Source organism: Abramis brama, assembly GCF_963993115.1.
Source record: "Abramis brama genome assembly, chromosome: 2".
NCBI classification, from domain to species: domain Eukaryota; kingdom Metazoa; phylum Chordata; class Actinopteri; order Cypriniformes; family Leuciscidae; genus Abramis; species Abramis brama.
In genome coordinates this window covers 5148834-5169592 of record NC_139964.1, presented here as the reverse complement: position 1 = coordinate 5169592, position 20759 = coordinate 5148834, and the positions used below count along the sequence as shown (strand labels likewise).

The window sequence follows — 20759 nt, the reverse complement described above, 5'->3', positions numbered from 1 at the left end:
AAGTTTTTATTGAGAATTAACAGAGGTTTAGATGTGTTTTTATTGTTTCATTTGACGTTACCACCATGGTGGTCAGTGTTTGTGATCAGTGTTAGTTGGGCTCTTGACTTTCTAATATTAGTTTTTTGGGGGGGGGTTTCTGGCTACTGTTATAGTGTTCATAAAGCATGTTTGTTATGGCAAAATAAGGCACTAGAAAACATGGTCAAGTGATTTCAGTTAATGATTAGTTGTGATGTAATATCATTATTTAGTAACCCGTTTTATACATTTAATCCAAAGTTTATCTCTGATCAAGTGAGTGTGTTGTAATTATTTTTTATTGTTAATAATAGCAGGCCTATTGTTCATCAACGGTCTGAGCTCCTGCATCATTCAGATATGAAGAATAAGTGTGTGAATCTCAACAATGGTGACAATCAAAAGCTTCATGCTGCAATGCAAGCTGGGAGTTTTGTACTATGGTGACATGCTACTCACTGAATATGAATAAAGCAATTAAAAAAGGCAAAGACATTTGCTGTTTTTATTTCATATAGATGTTTAATGACACACATTTGAACAGCATTAAATTGAACAACTATACCATTTTAATGCACAATTATTCTTGTCCTAAATCCTTCAATTACTGAATTATTGAAGCATCCTTCAAATACTTGTGCACATTTCACAAATGTGTTTGTGAAATTGATTATGTGTTGCGTGAAATTCTGAAAAAAGAAAAATGCATTGAGGATCTACAGGTGTGAAGCAGACAAGTATATAGTGTAAAGAAGGGGGAAATTGTACATTAAGTGGCAGAAAGCTGAGAGAACAAAATCAACAGCAGATTAGAGAAACGTCATGAAATTCACAAAAAGAAATAAAACAAAAAGCAGTATACAAAGCATTACTAAATAAAATATGTATCAGTGTTCAAGAGTAAAACATCAATATAGTTACATTTTAAGCAATAGAGTCCAACATTGCAACATATGAATTAATTTATCATACAGTACATCTAAATTATTTGAATTTTCTCTTTCTCTTTTCTCTCTTTTTATCTGTTCTTATTGTTTCTCTTTCCTTCAGTGGTTCATCATTAATGCCCAATTATCACTTAATGAATCACTTAAGTATCTCATTAACTTTAACTCTGATTCAGAGTTATTTTAACTCTATGTAGAGAGGGACCAAATGTTCTCTGAGCAAAGTTAATTTAACTCTGGGGATTTTGCTGTGTACCAGATGTGGCCCAGTAAAAAGTAAAAACTTAAAAAGTATATATTGCACATATATATTGCACGCTAAACACAATGCTACTATAGAGATTAATTTAATGAGAATGGATTGATAAACCATAAATGTATAACCTTGTGTTCAATGTGAAAAATCCCAGTCAAATAAGACCAAAACAAATCTAAAACGTAAGAGTTGTAAGTTCCTGATAAACACATTTACGGTTTGAGTGCTGATATTACTGTAACCGCTGCGCCTCCAAATGCTGCTGCGACTGCAGCGACTAGAGATACTCTTCCAGATGTGGCCACTTTCCCTGCCAATGCTGCCGCTCTCGCTGCTCCTGCGGATGCCGCCGCTGCCAGAGCAGACCCTGCCACCGCCACTCCTGCGCTGCCTGCTTTAGTTTGAGCTGCTTCTCCTGCAGTTCCTATTGCTTTTTCTACCGTTTCTATCGCTTTTGTTGCAGCTGCTTCTCCTGTAGTTTCTACTGCTTTTTTAACAGCTGCTACTGCTTGGTTTGTAACTGCTTCACTTGCAGTTTTTAATGCTTTTTCTATAGCAGCTATAACTTTATCTACAGCTTCTCCTGTGGCTGCTACTGCACTTTCTGCAGTTGTTTCTACAGCTGATCCTGCTGCTCTTCCTGATATTGCTGTTGCTATCACACCTGCTATTTTCACTGTTCCTAGAAATCCAATTCCCAGCACTGCAACGCCACATGCAGTCTTTACCATTTTTCTCTCTTTCTTTTTCTGAGTTGTTCTGAACATCTCAAGAGTGTAATGATTCATTTCATTTTCCTCCATCATTGCATCAATCTTGTTCATCAGTTTTGTGACCTGCTCTTGACTCTTCCTGTCCTCATTGTTGAAGGAGTGATATCTGCCACCACAGCTGTAAATGATTTTCTTTAAATTGTTGCTTTTATTGATGTACTCGTCCACAGGCTTTCCCTTCAGCTGATCAGCGTGAGTGAACAGAATGATGGTACGACACAAAGCTTCTTTACCAAAGTTCTCCTGAATACATTTCACTGCATCTCTCTCCTCTTTTGTGAATCTCACACCCAGCTTTAGCACCAGCAGAAACACATGAGGACCAGGAAAAGACATAAATATACACTTTTGGATTTCATTCTTCAGTTGCTGTTCTGTCACAGCTGTATTAAATAGTCCTGGAGTGTCAATTATAGAGACGGTCTTTCCACCCACATTTCCTTCCTGTTTCTCACACAGTTTATTGGCTGAATGTATAAAATCAACAGCTTCAAATGCTTCTCTGCCCAGGATGGTGTTTCCTGTGGCACTTTTTCCTGATCCACTTTTACCCAGAAGAACAATCCTCAGATCACACACTACAAAGAAAAAAAGAAAGTCTTAATATGTATACAAACATACATTCATGTGAATCAAATGAAAAGAAACATTACTATTCAGAAACATCTAGTTATAATTTTGATTAAAGTATATATGCTTATTTTAACAAAATTACTGGAAGTCAATTAATGTAGTTTAAAAGAAACCATTTAAACTAGTAAGGCTTCACTATAGTCTGTCCTCAGAGAATACACAAAATATAACAGAAAAGATAAGAACATATAACATGCGGAAATAGGCTCTTCTTTCAAACTTTACACTGGAAATTTTGCAGCTTTTTTAGTTTGTCCTCTTTACATTTCCTAAACTCAATATAATTGCTGTGTGAATGGCCCTTTTTTTGCTCGATTCTCTCCTTTTGCAAATCTGTGCTGTCCTATCAGGTCTCGTCAACGTATGCCATGCACAACATTATCAATGATACAAGATTCATATTGAAAAGACAAAGCGTTCAGCATTAGACTGTTGATATTTAAGGGTAAACACTGCTAAACATATTGTTTGGATTCTAGTATTATTCAAAGATTATTGTTTATTTGAGAAAATTAGACTGTAAAATCTAATTAGTTGGACTTACTTTAAAAAAAAGCATGCAATCCGATTGCCTTAAAAAACAAGTAAAGGGAAATAGGAATATTGTGTTGCACTGACAAATGCTTAGTATAGTTCACTTACACAAGAGTTCTAGTAACTAAAAAAGAACTGTAGAGAGTACTTGATAATTTACTTTAAATAAAATATAATTGTTACCATTGTTGTGTTTTGCAGGCTGAATGTTGAAGCCTGTGTGACTCAAGTATGATCAATTGCAAGATTGTCACAAATATAGAGGGATTATATAAACCCAATTAAAAAGTTTCACAAGGTGTTTAGGAGATAAATGTATTATTACATTTATAAAATATCATTAATTGACATGAAATATAGTTATGTTATACATCATTCATTCATATATATACCGACCGAATGCAACACCGATCCCCATAATGGTGACTAAACATTTGAGGAAAATCAACATCAATTTATGAAGTCATGTAATGTTCTCTCAAATTTTTCAGTTGTATTAAAATGTTGACATTCAAGATGACTTTAGGGAATGAGTGAATGCAAACAGAGAAAAATAACTGCAGAAGTGAAAAGTCCATTAAGATTTTCCTCGCCTCAAAAACCAACACTCAAACCAATAAATTCATCTTAACTTGGGGTTTCTGAGTTAACAAAGCATAGTATGTAAATAGTGCAGATTACTAGGTTTTTACAATTAAGTTAAGACATTAAGTAAAGTTAACTAAAAAGCGTTAGTTAGAATCACTGTTGGATTTTACAGTGTACAAAACAAGCAAATCTTGCTTGATAATTACTTAAAACAACATAATATTGTTTTAAAATTGAATTGAAAGGTTCAAACTGATAACTATGACTAAAATAATAAAACAGATCTCTGAAATATTTCTTTTTCTATTCTCTTTCAACAGAAAATAATACAAAATAGAAATATATTGCAAGATTATTTTTAATCGCTCCTGTTGAGGATCTCTCTGTAGATTAACAGTAAAGAAAGAGAAGTATCAGTGTTGTTAAAAGGTTTATACAGACCTTTCTGTGTTGAAGTCATAGTTACTGTGTTGTCGTCACTCGGGTTTCTCTGCTGTCTTCTCTCTGAACTGCACAGAGTGAAAGTGCTGATGGCAGTCAAAACCTTCTGTTGAAAAACTCACTATGATCATGTGACTGCAGCTTCCTGAGACTGTTTAGTTTCTCTATTGATTTGATGATTATATGCTCACATTCATTATACTTTAAATTCTCAAACACACAAAATACACAATGACACACTTCACACTGGTTTCTTTGATGTTGACACTGACTGCCATTCTCCTTTGAAACCAGCTTTCTGAACGTGTTTATACAGAACATTGTGCAGATAATATGCTGCTGTTTTATATACTGTAAACTGCAACTACTAAAATCATTTATAAATCAAAACATACTATGACAGTATTTACCTTGATGAACCATTCATTTCTACACTTAAGTTGTTAAACGGACATGACAAATTACAAAAGCCACTTGAGGGCGCTATAAACGTGCACAACTTGGAGGTCTCAGTTACTTGCACTCTCAATCTCACATGCAATTCATGACTTGCATTTACCTAAACCTTGAGACAGCTTTTACAATATTTAAAGTTCTGCATAATTAAGGGTGTGGCCAGTGGCCACTTGAGTGACAGGTGGATTGCCGCTGATGTCAATGCTAGCCGTTTGTCTGCTGTTACTAGCCGTCAGTTCACCTCAGCAAATGTTGCTGCTGAACTTGCTTTCTCTGCAGTGTTTTGTACTTTTTTTCGGGATTATTTCATACAATTTAATACACCCATTACTTCGCCCACGGCTTAGGATTCCGTCGTTGTCGTCGAGTATCGTTCGAGAGAACAACCAGCGCTGTATTTCAGTTGTTTTCCTCTGTGAACATGCACTAATGGATGTCTGACAATTTCGTTGCTTTTTGGAGTTTTCAGATTTAAAAACGTCAATAAAGGCTCGTTCGTTCTGCTCTCACAGAACAGATATAGATTATAATATGCTTATGTACCGTCAGATGAAATCATGCAGGCGTCGGCGCTTTCTCCGTCCATGCAATAAATGCACATCCTTGAATGAGCGCGGATTTTCTAGCGCATTTACTTGAACAGGCAATAACGTTATATCTATGGTTTAACCCATTTGAGAGGCGGCCAAAATCAGAATTTAAAATGGACTGAATAAGCTCTACGAACTTGACGAGCGATGCCGCGCTGACGGACCATAGACTATAAAAAAAGAGTGACTGACATGTAACGTTATGCACATAAATCACTGTCACACACACACTCTCAGAGTAATATTAAGAGTTCCTCCATTATACATTTTCAACTAGCAGAATAGTACAGAATCACATCTATGCCCAGCCTGAACTAAAAACTCGATCACGTCGAGCTAGGTGATTTCAGATAGCCAGGCTCATATCAGCTCCACTCACGCCCCGCCTCTGCCCATTTTCTGTTATCCGGGAGTGACGCGAGACCAAGATGGCGACGACCAGCTCCGCCCACTTTAGGCTTCAAAAATGCTCTTCAGAAACCTACGGGTGACGTCACGGACACTACGTCCATATTTTTTTACAGTCTATGTTTCATCTTAGGCTGTGTCTGAAGTCAGTTGTAGTTCTTGTGTTTCTGCTCGTCTCTTTTTCTGTTCTCTTCTTTCCTTCAGTGATTCTGCTTGTTAACAGGCTTATTAAGGCTGAGATGACTCCATATTTAATATACACAGATTTTGTGGCTCAGATAAGGTCCAGTTCTGGTTTATTTCTTTGCTCTTGGCTGACATGTGGCATTGCTATGGCCTGCTTGTGGCCCAGATCTGGCAAACAGGAGCGGCCCACCCAAGTGCCGTCATTCCACGCCGCATGTGGGCCAGATCATCTTTCCACATGTGCCAGATGCGGGCCGGATCTGGGCCGACACAATGTTGCTATGTGGGAAAGCACAAATTTTAACTGCTCTAATACAAGATACACACATTTGTATGGTCCTGTCAAGCAGACAAAAACATGAACATGATGAATAGGACATGTGGCTTTGCATGGTTAAATTATGTACAGCTATTATCACTTAGGGTGTACTCACTTTTGTGGCCAAACTGCTATACAAGACTATTCTAAAATATATCCAACTTTCATTTCTATAGTATTGTCCCTTGAGAAGATATACTAAAATGTTTGCTGAAATGTGAGGGATGTACTCACTATATCTATCTATATCTATCTATCTATCTATCTATCTATCTATACACTGTAAAAAATTTCTAACCCTCCCAAATCAAAAATTTCAAGTGACCGATAACATCTAAATTTTTCAATTGGCCCAAGTGAAATTCTTGTTGCAATAGTCTGTTAACATTGGCTCAATGAGAAATAATACGTCAGACTAATTGAAAAATTTAGATGTTATCGGTCACTTTAAATTTTTGACTTGGGAATGTAATTTTTTTTTTTACAGTGTATATATATATATATATATATATATATCTCCAAGTAATACTTGAGTCTTCTTTGAAACACAACATTAATCTGAAGTTAAACCTGCCTTCTGGTAGGTTTAATTTAAGCTCAATTTAGTCCTGGAGGATCTTAAACTCTGGACAAGACCAGAAGTTTAGGACTAGATAAAGCATGACAGGTAAAGCAGATTTCTGTTCATTCCTATTCCAGGAAACCACCCCATAATGTCTTTTCATCAGTAAATCTGGATAAGACTCATTGAGCTCCTCCTGAAACTGTACATTGAGCTCTTTCTGCCAGTAGGAGGCAGTGTCACAGTGAGCTTGTGGATTGAGAGAGTAGAGATGGATTGAACCAAACTCTGTAAATGAAGTTGTGTTGGACAGAATAGAACAATGATTGTATCTTAAACTTGAGAGATTGATTGAACTTGACTGATTAAAAAGCCTCAAAATAGTATCTATGAGTTCCTGGATTTCATAACGCTGATAAACATGTGTTAAGTGTTGAAAGTGGCTCAAGGATGATTGTAAGGCAATTGCACCATTTTTTCCATTGTTGGATGATTTTATTTAATCAAGAAAGAGACATGGTTTTCATTTCACACAATGTTATTAATTTTCAATTTCATATGTTTCCCAGAGCATTTGTGCCACCATGTCAGGTAAAACAATTACCGCAAAGAAATTAATCCTCTGGATTGAAAAACTTGTTTCTTCCTCTTCCTTCTGTAGACACGATATATCTACTGACTAGCGTTTCTTCCTGAAACCTGTAGGAGTCTCTGTGACGCTCTTCAGTCCGCCGGTAAAACCACTGAAGAAGAGGAAGCCTGGCGCGCTCAGACTGAGGTGTGTTGTTTTTAACTGTGTGTGTGATTGTTGATTTTCTGTCTGTAGTGTTTTAATGAGCTTTAAATTAACTACTTATTCGCATTTATCATTAAAAAAAATGAGTTAACCGTGATTTTACCACAGTAACCATAGTAAAGGGTATTGGTAATAGTAAGTATATTGTAGTTATAAACACATTTGCCGTTGCTTACTACAAAGTTAACACGTTTCATTTCCAATGCTGGACACTTAAATGACGTAGAAGTATCACATTATCATGTTTAATTTCTGAAATCTGTGTTTAAATCCAGCAGTTTTAGATAATGATAATGTATTGAAATGATATTCTTACGATAATGAATTTAAACATAAACACGCCTCAACATATGTTTATTTATATCTGAAATTAATGTCTACTGGTATATTAATATTATATTATGATATTAATATTATAATGCAATCATTTTCTTATTCTTTGTCATTTTGAGTTTTAAATCAGTGTGAGTTCATTATAAATGCCTCTTGTAATAATGATGATGTTTGTCTTCAGATGTTGACCATGAGAGCGCAGATGGATGTGATCTGCTGTAAATCAGTAGGAACGGATCTGTCCATGCTGGATATTGAGGATTTCATCACTGAAATCTGTCAGCTGAAGAAAGAGGTGGCGTCACTGGAGGCAAAGCTGAGAGAAAGAGGAGACAAACCCAACAGAGAGGTTTGAGCAGCTCATCATTTCATCCTTCAGCTCAATCAAACCAAAGTTTTGTTAGCTTCTCACTTCTTATGCACATCTCAAGTTAATCCAGCAGCAAAATATGCTAACAAATAACCAGTATAACCACTAGAGATAACTGCTGAGTAATGAGGCTAATATCAACAGGTTGTTGTTTATTTGTGTTGATCTATGATGTGTTTGTCAGGCTCTGGAGAAGGTTTCAGTGTGTGTGACTGATGGGACAGAAGCTCAGGATTCAGTCTGGAGATCCAGAGACACACAGGACTCAGAGCTCAGCCTCACTTTACTGTGTTATACTGACGCTCAGGATCATGGATCCGCTGATCAAACCTCTGACTGTAACGCTGGAGAACAGCAGATGAAGATGTGCTCCGTCAAACTGGAGGACTGCAGGAACCTGATAGAGAGACGAGGAGAAGAAACCACAGCAGAGGAACAACAACAGAGCCATGAGGAGGAGGAGGAGGAGGAAGATGTTCAGAATGAGGATGATGAAGGAAATGATGTTGAGGATGAAGCAAATGAGGATGAGGATAATCGAAATGATGATAATGATGATTTTATTCCTTCAGGTATGTATCTTCCATTTATGATCTTTTGTTATGGCTAATCATAGTCAGAATGTGTGTAAACATGTAGTTGTGCTCCTAAATCAGCAGGTGCAGACATGAGTTACTGTGAACCGATGTGTTGAAAACACTGTATCATGAGATGCATCACAATTTCACATTTTTATTGCCGTTTGATTGAAATTTAACATCTATGCAAACTAATCCTTGAAACTTTTCTCATTTAAGGCCATTCCTGTTTGGAATATGTGATTGTGTATTGTCAACAATAAGCATAAACGTTCTGCATCTCCATTTTGTAGTGTGGATCATTCATCGCAACATTTAAACTGATTCTCATGTTTAAGAATCTTGTTTTCTGCTTGATAAATAATTTATGCTACTGCCCACTGACATGATTTTAAAGCTACTTTTTTTTTTTGGCCTTCAAACACTTTAAAAGGCACATGTGCAAATCGGGAAAATCTAAATTTTCTATAGACTCTATTAACATGACTTACCATTAATAAAGCATTTAATAATATAATAATAATTTATTAATGGTAAGTCATGTTAATAAAGAGTCAAATGTACAAATGTTTGTAACATCAGTTAATGTTGAAATAGTGATTTTTAAAAAAAGAACATTTTGATTTTCCCGATCTGCACATGTGCCTTTTAAAGTGTTTAAAAAAGGATAAAAGTAGCTTTAAAAGCATGTCAATGGGCAGGTAAACAAATTAAATAACATACAATAATACATATACACAGCATAAAACATCAACATACATATGTCCAGGAATGTAAGATTTACAAAATCAGTATATAAAAACAAATTAATTACAACACAGTCATCAGTGGTTGCAGATTTGTTCTGATAGTAGCCAGTACTTAAGCTTGGTTTTAAAAATTGTGAAGCTATCAATGTTTCGGATGTTTATGGGTATGGAATTCCATACCCCTCCTTGAACTGCCACCTTACCGTGGTGGAGGGTTTTTAGTACCCGAATGACCCTAGTAGCTATGTTGTCTGGGGCTATTTGCCTCTGGTAGAGTCTCCCAAGGCAAACAGGTCCTAGGTGACAGGTCAGACTAAGAGCGGTTGAAAAACCTCTTATGATGGACTTAAAATCAAGGACCGTGACGTTGCCCGGCATGGCGCAGCAGGAGGGACTGTAAGGGGCTGGTGCTTAGTGGATCGGGCGGCAGTTGAAGGCGGGAGCCTCGACAACCCGATCCCTGGACACGGAAACTAGCTCTAGGGACGTGGAACATCACCTCGCTGGCGGGGAAGGAGCCTGAGATTGTGCGTAAGGTTGAGAGGTACCGACTAGAGATCGGGATCACCTCCACGCACTGCTTGGGCTCTGGAACCACACTCCTGGAGAGAGGATGGACTCTTCACCACTCTGGAGTTGCCCATGGTGAGAGGCGGGGCTGGTGTGGGTTTGCTTATAGCCCCCCAGCTCAGCCGCCATGTGTTGGAGTTTTCGGGTCGGGGATAGGTCTCTCACTGTCGTGTGCGCCTATGGGCCAAACGGCAGTGCAGAGTACCCGGCCTTCTTGGGATCTCTGGAAGGGGTGCTGGAAAGTGCTCTGACTGGGGACTCCGTCGTTCTACTGGGGGACTTCAACGCCCACGTGGGCAGCGACAGTGACACCTGGAGGGGCGTGATTGGGAGGAACGGCCCCCTTGATCTGAACCAGAGCAGTGTTCTGTTATTGGACTTCTGTGCTAGTTGCAGCTTGTCCATAACAAACAACATGTTCAAGCATAAGGGTGTCTATCAGTGCACGTGGCATCAGGACGCCCTAGGCCGGAGGTCGATGATCGACTTTGTGGTCGTTTCATCTAGGGCTGGGTATCGTTCAAAAAATTCCGATACTGATACCGATACCTTGATTTCGATACCGGTTCCTGAACGATACTTTTTTCGATACCAATTTTATGAAATCCATTTTAACAAGATTACATAACACATTACCTCAGAAAACTTTGGTTTTATTTTTTCAGTTTGACTCATGCTCCTTAGTCAGTGCACAAAGGAACAAAAAAAGCACAAAGGAACAAAATATTCCTTATACATATACATAAGGAACAAAATATATTTTTTATAAAGAGCTCATGCTCACCAAAGCTGAATTTGTTTGATCAAAAATACAGCAAAACTTGTAATTTTGTGGAATAGTATTACAATTTAAAATCTTATTTGAATATATTTCAAAATGTAATTTATTCCTGTGTTGTCAAAGCTGAATTTTCAAAATCATTACTTCAGTGTCACATGATCCTTCAGAAACATGAAAACAGTTTTTGGAAACTATATGATACATTTTTTCATGATACTTTGATGAATAAAAAAATCAAAAGAACAGCATTTATTTGAAACAGAAATCTTTTGTAACATTACACGTTTTAAGGTCATTTTTGATCACTTTAATGAATCCTTACTGAAAAAAAATTCTGACACATTTTTGAACGGCAGTGTACATTCAGTAGGTCAGGGATGGGCAACTTCGGTCCTGGAGCGCCACTGTCCTACAGAGTTTAGCTCCAACCCTGAAAAAAATCACCTGCCTGTAATTTTCTAGTAATCATGAGGACCTTGATTAGCTTGTTCAGGTGTGTTTGATTAGGGTTGAAGCTAAACTCTGTAGGACAGTGGCCCTCCAGGACCGAAGTTGCCCATCCCTGCAGTAGGTCATTATTGCAATATAAACACTGTCAGAGTGATCAACAAGGTATCTCTTCATTTACCAGTCGAAGACGCAGCAACTTTCTGCTCTTATGTTTACTCCGTGCACTGTCAAGAGCTTCATCATATCTGTCGCGGTACCGTCTTTGCAGCAATTATTTTACCGCAAATACTGCATAGCGCGCTGTTGGCATCGAGCCTGGAGAAATGTATCCACACTTTTGATCGACTTTTCCACAACTTTAGGGTATTGTGAGTGTGTGTGCTCATTGAGTATGTGCGCGAGTTTGTGTGTGTGTGCTCGCGTGTCATATGAGAATGTGCGGACAGTTTGTGTGCGCGCGCGTCTCATATGAATGTGCGAGGAGTTCCGCGCGTCTCGTGTGTGTAGAGTTCACGTGTATGTGCGCGAGCGACTTTAGGCGTGTCGTTGTGCATTTCATATGTAGGCCTATTTGTTTGAGCACTGACGTTGACGAGTTAACCCCTTAGGTATCGAAATCTGGTACCGAAAAACAAGTCATTTTTCGATACTCGATAGTATCGAAGCAATTCGGTCGGTACCTAAAAAGTATCGAACTCGGTACCCAGCCCTAGTTTCATCCGACCTCCGGCCGTATGTCTTGGACACTCGGGTGAAGAGAGGGGCGGAGCTGTCAACTGATCACCACCTGGTGGTGAGTTGGATCCGATGGCAGGGAAGGAAGCTGGACAGACTCGGCAGACCCAAACATATACTGTAAGGGTCTGCTGGGAACGTTTGGCCGAGTCTCCTGTCAGAGAGATATTCAACTTTCACCTCCGGCAGAGCTTCGACCGGATCCCGAGGGAGACTGGAGACATGGAGTCTGAGTGGACCATGTTCTCCACCTCCATTGTCGACGCGGCCGCTCGGTGCTGTGGCCGTAAGATCTCCGGTGCCTGTCGAGGCGGCAATCCCCGAACCCGGTGGTGGACACCGGAAGTAAGGGATGCCGTCAAGCTGAAGAAGGAGTCCTATCAGGCCTGGCTGCTTGTGGGACTCCTGAGGCAGCTGACAGGTACCAGCAGGCCAAGCGGACTGCAGCCCTGGTGGTTGTGGAGGCAAAAAAATTGGCCTGGGAGGAGTTCGGTGAGGCCATGGAGAAGGACTACCGACTGGCCTCTAGATTCTGGCAAAGCCTCCAGTGCTTCAGGAGAGGGAAGCAGTGCCCTACCAATGCTGTTTACAGTGGAGTTGGGCAGTTGTTGACCTCAACTGGGAATGTCATCGAATGGTGGAAGGAATACTTTGAGGATCTCCTCAATCACCCGGACAAGTCTTCCATTGAGGAAGCAGAGGCTGAGGGCTCAGGGGTGGACTCGTCCATCACCCAAGCTGAAGTCACAGAGGTAGTAAAAAAACTCCTCGGTGGCAAGGCACCAGGGGTGGATGAGATCCGCCCTGAGTACCTCAAGTCTCTGGATGTTGTGGGCCTGTCTTGGCTGACACACCTCTGTACAGCAAACCCCTGTACAGCAAAAGCAGTTGTTGGTGATAACTCAGTTAGCCATGATTCCGAGAGAAAATGAAAGTCAAAATTCGAATCCATCAGCAGACCCCCAATTTGCTCAGTCTTTGATACTTTAGAAGACTTTTGAAGACTTTAGCCTGGTTTACTGGCTGAAAAAGTTCAAACCTCCCTTTAGTCGTCATTCTATTTAATTGTTCTTTATGTATACAGCCATTCAGGTTAAGAATAGTGTTTTGTAGAGTTGCGATCGGACTTACAGATCATTTGTCGCTTTCTTGATGCAATTCAGTGGCATTTACAAACTGAGGTGTATCTGGCAAAAATGGCTATCGTTCAACTTTGCAGACTGGTCCCAGATTTGAATGAACGTCACCTGCCAGTAGGATCGTAATTAGCCAGTAGCTGGTTAGCCTGTAGTTTGGGCTTGGATGTTTCATCATAGAGCGCGGCCGGGTAGTAGTTGGTATATTAGCCTTTCCATTGCTCAGGATATTTCAATATACAACTTGATGACTCCACTGAGCTAAGACAACAAGGTTCCCCTGCACAACACCGCCGGCTCAGCCGGACCAGCAGCAACGTTACGAAACCAGCAGGAGAGCAAAGATGTAAATAAACATGCTGCCTCTGTATGCCATATTTCCAATAAATTGCCTTAATCCTCTTCCAGTTTGAAGTTTGATTTGCAAAAAAAACACATTCTTATTGAGATTAGTCTTGTACTTATATTTGGTTTCGACCGAGCAAACTCCTGCAGCACCTGCCGTACTCCCTGTCCGCTCCACCATTTTTACCTCCATAGGAATGGATTATTGATGGATATACACAGAGATTAAGTGGCTTTTTATGCTTCTCTCAGTGCCTGGTCACATGACTGGCAAGTTTGACGAGCCAAACACGAACACAGAGTAAGCTTCAAAGATACCCTTAATGCTACTTATTAACTCATTAACATGAGCAAACAAATTTTTATGATACAAAAACTATTAATACAACACTATAGTTAGGTAAAATGACCACTGGAGCATACTTATCTAATTTTCTTCATGTTAGAGTGAGCATACATCAAGACAAACAAAACGTCATCAACTAAAACACATTTAACACTTTACATTCACCATACTTGGTAATAGTGCAATCGCTGTTGTATAGTTAAATGTTTCTCTTTTGAATGTCCATGTTTTTACCTGTAAAACAGAATAAAGTGAAAAGTCACGTCTACTCTTTTACAGCTCCTCTGCAGATATGAGGGAGCACGCGCAGTTCACTGTTACGTTTCTCGACTCTCCAACCAGAATATCAAAATAAGAGTCCTTTTTTGTAAATATACATTTGCTAATTTACATATTAACACTGCATAAGAAAAATAATGCAGTCATTGGTCTCATAACAATATACATTCAGAGAAGGGGAAACGGGGAAAAAACACAATTGTATACATTCTGTGTGTGTATCACATGAACATAAAGCCCTAAAGCCAACTGTGATTTGATTGGTCATCTGGTCACTCTGTGTTTGAGTGCTGAAGCTGCTCAGATGAGAAGGTCAGTTATCGTTGTGCTAATCATTGACACCCACACCACAACCTATTTCACAACCTTCATTATATAGCCTACACAGAATTATTAATGGTAAGTCATGTAAATAAAGAGTCTTCAAATGTTAGTAACACATCAGTTAATGTTGAAATAGTGTACACTTCACAATAAGGTTCACAAAATCCATTAATAATACTTGTTGAATGCAAGTAATGATAGTAAAGTGCGTATAAACGAACAACATGTTTTCCCGCTAATTTCTCGCTCTAGAATTATGTTTACCAAAAGCCCAAATCAATGCCTTATTATTAAATAATGTTGATAAGGTACACAGCAGCATTTTTACCTTTAGGGTAAGATGGGGATTTAGAAATGCTCATCCTTAGTGTGTGTCAACTGCTACATAAAATAATGTAAATATGTACAGTAAGTTAACCTTACAAAACAGTAACGCTTTTCACAGGCATTGTTCAAGGTTAGTGCATGTTAACTAATTGTGCTGTTAATGTGAATAGATGCATTAGTATATGTGTGAGTTAACATAAACAAAGATTAACTAATGCTGAACAGGGGCGTTGTTCATGGTTAGTTCATGTTAACTAATACTTTAACTAATGGAACCTTATTGTATAGTGTTACCGACATTTTAATACATTTTTTTCTTTTTAGATGTGAATGGAGGTTCATCTACTGATGAAGAAACAACCTTGACATCAAAAGATCAGCTGAAGGTCAAGAGTTTCTCCTGCGTCACCTGTGGGAAAACATTGAGCTCTCAGGGAAATTTAGCGAGACATGAGAGAACACACACAGGCTTCTCCTGCAAGAGATGCAACATCAGCTTTCCTACCTTAGAAGAGAAGAGACTTCATTCAAAAGAGCACAGCGGGAAGAAGGAGTTTCACTGCGAACAGTGCGGGAAGGATTTTTTCACCACTCCATCTAATATGAAAGCTCATATAAACACACACACTGGCGAAAAGACTTTCCACTGCAGCGAGTGCGACAAGTATTTCAGGAACAAACAATCTCTTCTTGTTCACAAGCGAATCCACACGGGTGAAAGGCCGTACAAGTGTCTTCACTGTGAGAAGAGTTACAACCACAAACCCCATCTGACGATCCATTTGCGCGTTCACACCAAAGAGTGCAGCGAATGTGGGAAAACCTTCACAAACTCAAGTTCTCTAAATTCAAACCATAAAATACATTCTGAGGGGAAACCGTATCAGTGTTCACACTGCGATAGAAGATTCCGTCACAAATCTCAATTGATTTGCCATGAGAGGACTCACACCGGAGAGAAACCGTACCTGTGCTCCTACTGCGGGAAGAGCTTCTTTAGTCCGGTTAATTTTACATTTCATCAGAGAGTTCACACTGGAGAAAGACCGTATCACTGTAGCGTTTGTGGGAAGAGTTTCGCTAAACAGAGTACCTTAAAAAATCACCAGAGAATACATACAGGAGAAAGATCATTTAAGTGTTCTCAGTGTGACAAGGCGTTTGCTCGATCGGACGTCCTGAAGACTCATGAGCGAGTTCATACAGGAGAGAAGCCTTACCGCTGCTCCATCTGTGACGAGAGATTCGCTTATTTAGGTAGTTTTCAGACCCACCAGAAGAAACACGCTAAAGAACAAACTGCTCCTAAATCATCATAGTGTCTTTTCATCAGTAAATCTGGATAAAAGACTCCTTGAGCTCATCCTGAAACTGTCCATTGAGCTCTTTCAGCCAGTAGGAGGCAGTGTCACATTGAGCTTGTGGATTGAGAGAGTAGAGATGGATTGAACTAAACTCTGTATATGAAGTTGTGTTGGACAGAATAGAACAATGATTGTAACTTGAACTATTACTATTAGCTAATATGTTTGACAAACACACTGTCACAGCAGCCACAAAAAAAATCGAATTAATGTCAATTCTCAATAACAACTCCTGTAGACGTCTGACAGAAATAAAGTCAGTCTGGTTATAATTCTGATTAACTGAAGAGAAAAGAAGACATTAAATCTGTGAAGATCTGATTAAACAACTCCACAAACAGCATTACCAGCTTCACTTATTACTAACCAGACTGACTTTATTTCTGTCAGACGTCTACAGAAGTTCTTATTGAGAATTAAAAGAGGTTTAGACGTTAATGTCTTATTGAAAATGTTTGGTCATCATTATGATGATCACTGTTTCTTTTTGTTGGTCAGTTTGACTCTTGGCTCTTTATGCGATTTGGAGGTTTTTAACATACTATATATCAGAACCATTTTATATGGTTTTATGTGGTAAAAAATAGCTTAATGCTGATATGTACCACTCTATTACATGACAAACACTAATTACTGTCTCAGTGATCGGAGGTCCAGACATAAAAGTGCACTGGCATGCCAGACTTTTCTCTGTCTTGTTTTGCTAATTATTTGTTTTTAAGTCTGCTGCCTGTCAAATTTGTCATTTGGCTGTAGGTAGAGATATTTGACTTGAACACTAGGTGGGGATATTTGACAGCTTTTAGGTTGCAATATAATTACACTATGAAGGCCAAGCATTATAACATATTTAAAAATATAAATATTTACAACAAATACGTGACTATATTCTGGAAATCCATCTCCAAACACACACACACACACAAAATGACTCTACATTTGTAAGTAATTTTATAAAAATCAAAATCCCCTTAACAGCAAACTCTACAGTTGATGAGCATATTCCAGTTTAGAAACATAACCATTATCTGAGTTATGTTTAGCTTGTCCTTTTTTCAAATCCTCTACAGAAGATTTATGTACCAAATGAAACTTTAAATGTACTAAGATATTAAACAATTAAATTATTTAAGCATCCAGGTAAAATAAAACTTTCCATTTAGAGTGACAACGAGATTTTATTTAATTATTAATAACTACAATATCCCTGAAAGGTTAAAGCGAAACATTTGCACGCTGCAGTCATGTGATCATATACTCAAATACGGGGAGTTAACCTGAGCAGTTTCAGTCTGTCCTTTCCATTCATCCGTCATTGATTCATCCAGATCAAGAAAGAGAGAGAGATCAGTGATCAGTGCAAGTAAAAGTGATCATTGAGCATCTGAATCAGAAAAAGAGGATTTCTTGAGAAATGGCACCACCAATCACAGGTCAGTAAATCACCTGATTAATCTGATGCAGTTAATCAAGAAGAAAATTAATCTTATTCTGGACATTCTAACACAATTTGATTACCTAACCTTATTTATTTCTAAACAAAGCTATTTCTAAAAACTACAATAATAAAAAAAAAGGTTAATGGTTAAATGGTTAATTGAATTGGAAAATCATCTGAGAAATTGGTAAAACATACAGCTATAACAAATTTTAGAAAAAATGAGATTTTAAAATCTCAGAATATGAAAGATCAGAAAAATAAATGCAATAAAAAGAACTAAGTTAGAAAAAAGCACTGACGTAAAATGTAATAGAGGCGAGCAATCAGTTTATTACTTGACCTGATAAAGGAATAATTCATAAATTAATCTATTATGTTGTGTAAGCATGTGGAAAATAGAGAGAAATCAATGAAAATAGTACTAAACATAACTCTTTTTTTTCCAGAGAGAGAGAATATACAGTTTGTACAGTATAAAAACCAATAAGTCTATGGAGATTCTCACAAGTATTTCTAAACAAACGTGTGTTATTTTGAAAACAATTTGTCTTTCTATCTTCAGGAGATCTGAGGATTGTTATGTTGGGTGTGACTGGAGCTGGAAAGAGTGCAACAGGAAACACAATCCTGGGCAGAGATGTGTTCTTAGTGGATTTAAATCCAGACTCGGTTACAAAATATTCTGAGAGAAAAATGACAAGAAAAGGTAGCAGGAGTATCTCGATAATCGACACTCCAGGCCTGCAAGATACATCAACAGAAAATTATAGTGAAAACAAAACTAGGGCAGAAATTAAGAAATGTATGGAAATGTCTGCTCCTGGCCCTCATGTGTTCCTGCTGGTCATCAGACTGGATGAGAGATTCACAGATGAAAAGAAGAACGCTGTGAAATGGATTCAGGAGAACTTTGGAGAAGAAGCTGCACGTCACACCATCATCCTGTTCACTCATGCTGATTCACTACGTAAACCACTAAAAGACCATATAGAAGACAGTCCAGATCTACGGCGGTTTGTTATGAGCTGTGGTGGCAGATATCATGCATTCAACAATGAAGACAGAAAGAATCAGGATCAAGTCAATGAGCTGCTGGAGAAGATGGATGAAATGGTGCTGAAAAATGGAGGAAAGCACTACACTAATGAGATGTTTAATGATGTCCAGCGAAGGCTTTACTGGGTGAAAACTGGAATTACTTTAGGAGTAGTCTGTGCGGTAGCAGTGGGAGTGGGAGTAGCAGTGAAGAAAAGCAAAAAGTGAAGTGAAAATATGCGAAGATTAGTCTTGAAATAGAATGAAAAGCTGTTACAGGTTTAAGTTGATTTCACTCATTGTCATTTTGGAACTTTTTTTTTAAAGTCTTTTTATCCAAATGTTTAACAAACATTTATCAGCACAGCATTAAACCACTGCAAAATTAAAAAAGGCAAGGCAAGTTTATTTATATAGAACATTTAATACTCTATGGTAATTCAAAGTGCTTTACACATAAAGTAATTAAAATTCAAACAAAAAGTTTGATGCCACAAAAGTATGTTTTTATTTTATAGAACTTAAAAACTGATTAAATAGGTATTCAAAATATGTATAAAGATATAAAGATACGATATAGATATAGATATAGATATAGATGCAAAAATAACATGCATAAACATAAACTTGGGGGCGGTTGTACTAGGCTTACAGGACAAAACACAGAGAAGATTATGTCGGCTCCTGTTTGGACCAGGTTCTTATGAAGACTTCGGATGCTCAACACGTGAAGAGACGGCGCCAACTCCTGCGAAGACTTCAGATGACGCAAACTGAATCAACATGCACCAATGCTACAATTTTCTATTTATTGTAATCATTATGATCACAACTTGAAGTAATTGGTTTAATGAGCTCCTTGTTTCTGCCTAAACGAATACATGATATTTTGAAATATGGACATTATTTGGACACAGTCACTTTTGATAACAGATTACTGTAAATTGTAATGTGGACTCATGCATTTTCTGTAACACTGCTTTGAAATTATATGTATTGTGAAAAGCGCTATACAAATAAACTTGAATTGAATTGAATAGATGAGATGAGATGAGATGGAAAAAAAAATCACTTCTGGGTAATAATTGGTTTGAGACCAGGTTAACAGATGTTAAATTACTGCACTGGATTAACTTAATATGATTATTTTGTAGTGTATATTTTACATTTATTTGTATATTATATATAAAACAAAACCTAGAAGTACACATTTACTTATATTGGAACCACAAAGATTGAACAAAATGGGACAGTGTATAACCCAATGACAGTTGTGAGACTGATTAACAAACACACACACTGACTGTTGTATTTTTTAGCCCATGTTTTACGTATTTGTTAATATTTTTCAACTTGCTTACTGTTTTGAATAAAATGGGGGTTGGTATAAATACATTTTAAAGAAGTTCATGTAATAAAATAAATGGTAACTGGCTTTACTCCCTTGCAAAATGGTGACCCACAAAACTCAACAAAAACATTTTTAATCCCAACAGATCATTAAACACCAACAGATCTCCACTATATCATTATGTGCAAAAACACATAAAATAACACTTCATTTCAACATTTACTCTCCTGAGCAGTCACTGAGTTCACATAAATACATTCTCAGAAATGAACTTATTTTGTTTAGTAAATCTGACTTAGATTTGACTGTAAACAATTGACTTCAGACACAGAGAAAAGAAGACATTAAATATGTGACGATCTCAGCAGAAGAGGATTAAACAACTCCACAAATTAGTTATTTTAGTTTTTAAGTTTTAAATATGGATATTTTTCTTACACAAACGCATGGCTTTTAAATGTTGTCATGCTGCAATGTATGCTGGGAGACATGAGATTTATACTATGGTGACTCCCAGCCGTCACCATTGTTAAGATTCATATTCTGATTCTTGATATCTGTGGGTATCTTAAGAAATAAATTCTTACAATCTATTTACAAATCAAAATGTCTGATTTGTTGTAAGAAAATATTGTTGATGAACAAAATCTATTAATATCAAATGACCACTTTTGGTCAGGAAAAATATTAGTAAATATTCTACCTTACGATGCTGAAAACTATATAACTTGATCA

General features: G+C 37.8%; 3 protein-coding genes across 3 annotated transcripts; 2 read left to right on the top strand and 1 right to left on the bottom strand.

Moving 5' to 3' along the window:
* Positions 1-532: 532 nt before the first annotated feature.
* Positions 533-4259, bottom strand: LOC311077555 (GTPase IMAP family member 7-like). Its single transcript, XM_084106089.1, has 2 exons — positions 4194-4259; positions 533-2575 (listed from the first exon to the last, which is right to left on the bottom strand). The coding sequence occupies exons 1-2, from the start codon at positions 4210-4212 to the stop codon at positions 1437-1439; spliced, it is 1158 nt and encodes a 385-aa protein (XP_083962215.1). The 5' UTR covers positions 4213-4259; the 3' UTR covers positions 533-1436.
* A 3211-nt stretch (positions 4260-7470) lies between these two features.
* On the top strand, positions 7471-16877 carry LOC311077422 (uncharacterized protein). The gene is made up of 4 exons (XM_084105879.1): positions 7471-7492; positions 8025-8192; positions 8398-8785; positions 15158-16877. The coding sequence occupies exons 2-4, from the start codon at positions 8025-8027 to the stop codon at positions 16150-16152; spliced, it is 1551 nt and encodes a 516-aa protein (XP_083962005.1). The 5' UTR covers positions 7471-7492; the 3' UTR covers positions 16153-16877.
* A 734-nt stretch (positions 16878-17611) lies between these two features.
* On the top strand, positions 17612-18901 carry LOC311069798 (GTPase IMAP family member 2; the record flags this gene model as incomplete). The annotated part of the gene is made up of 2 exons (XM_084093264.1): positions 17612-17630; positions 18201-18901. 2 exons carry the CDS (start codon positions 17612-17614, stop codon positions 18899-18901), a joined length of 720 nt encoding a protein of 239 aa, XP_083949390.1.
* Positions 18902-20759: the final 1858 nt, after the last annotated feature.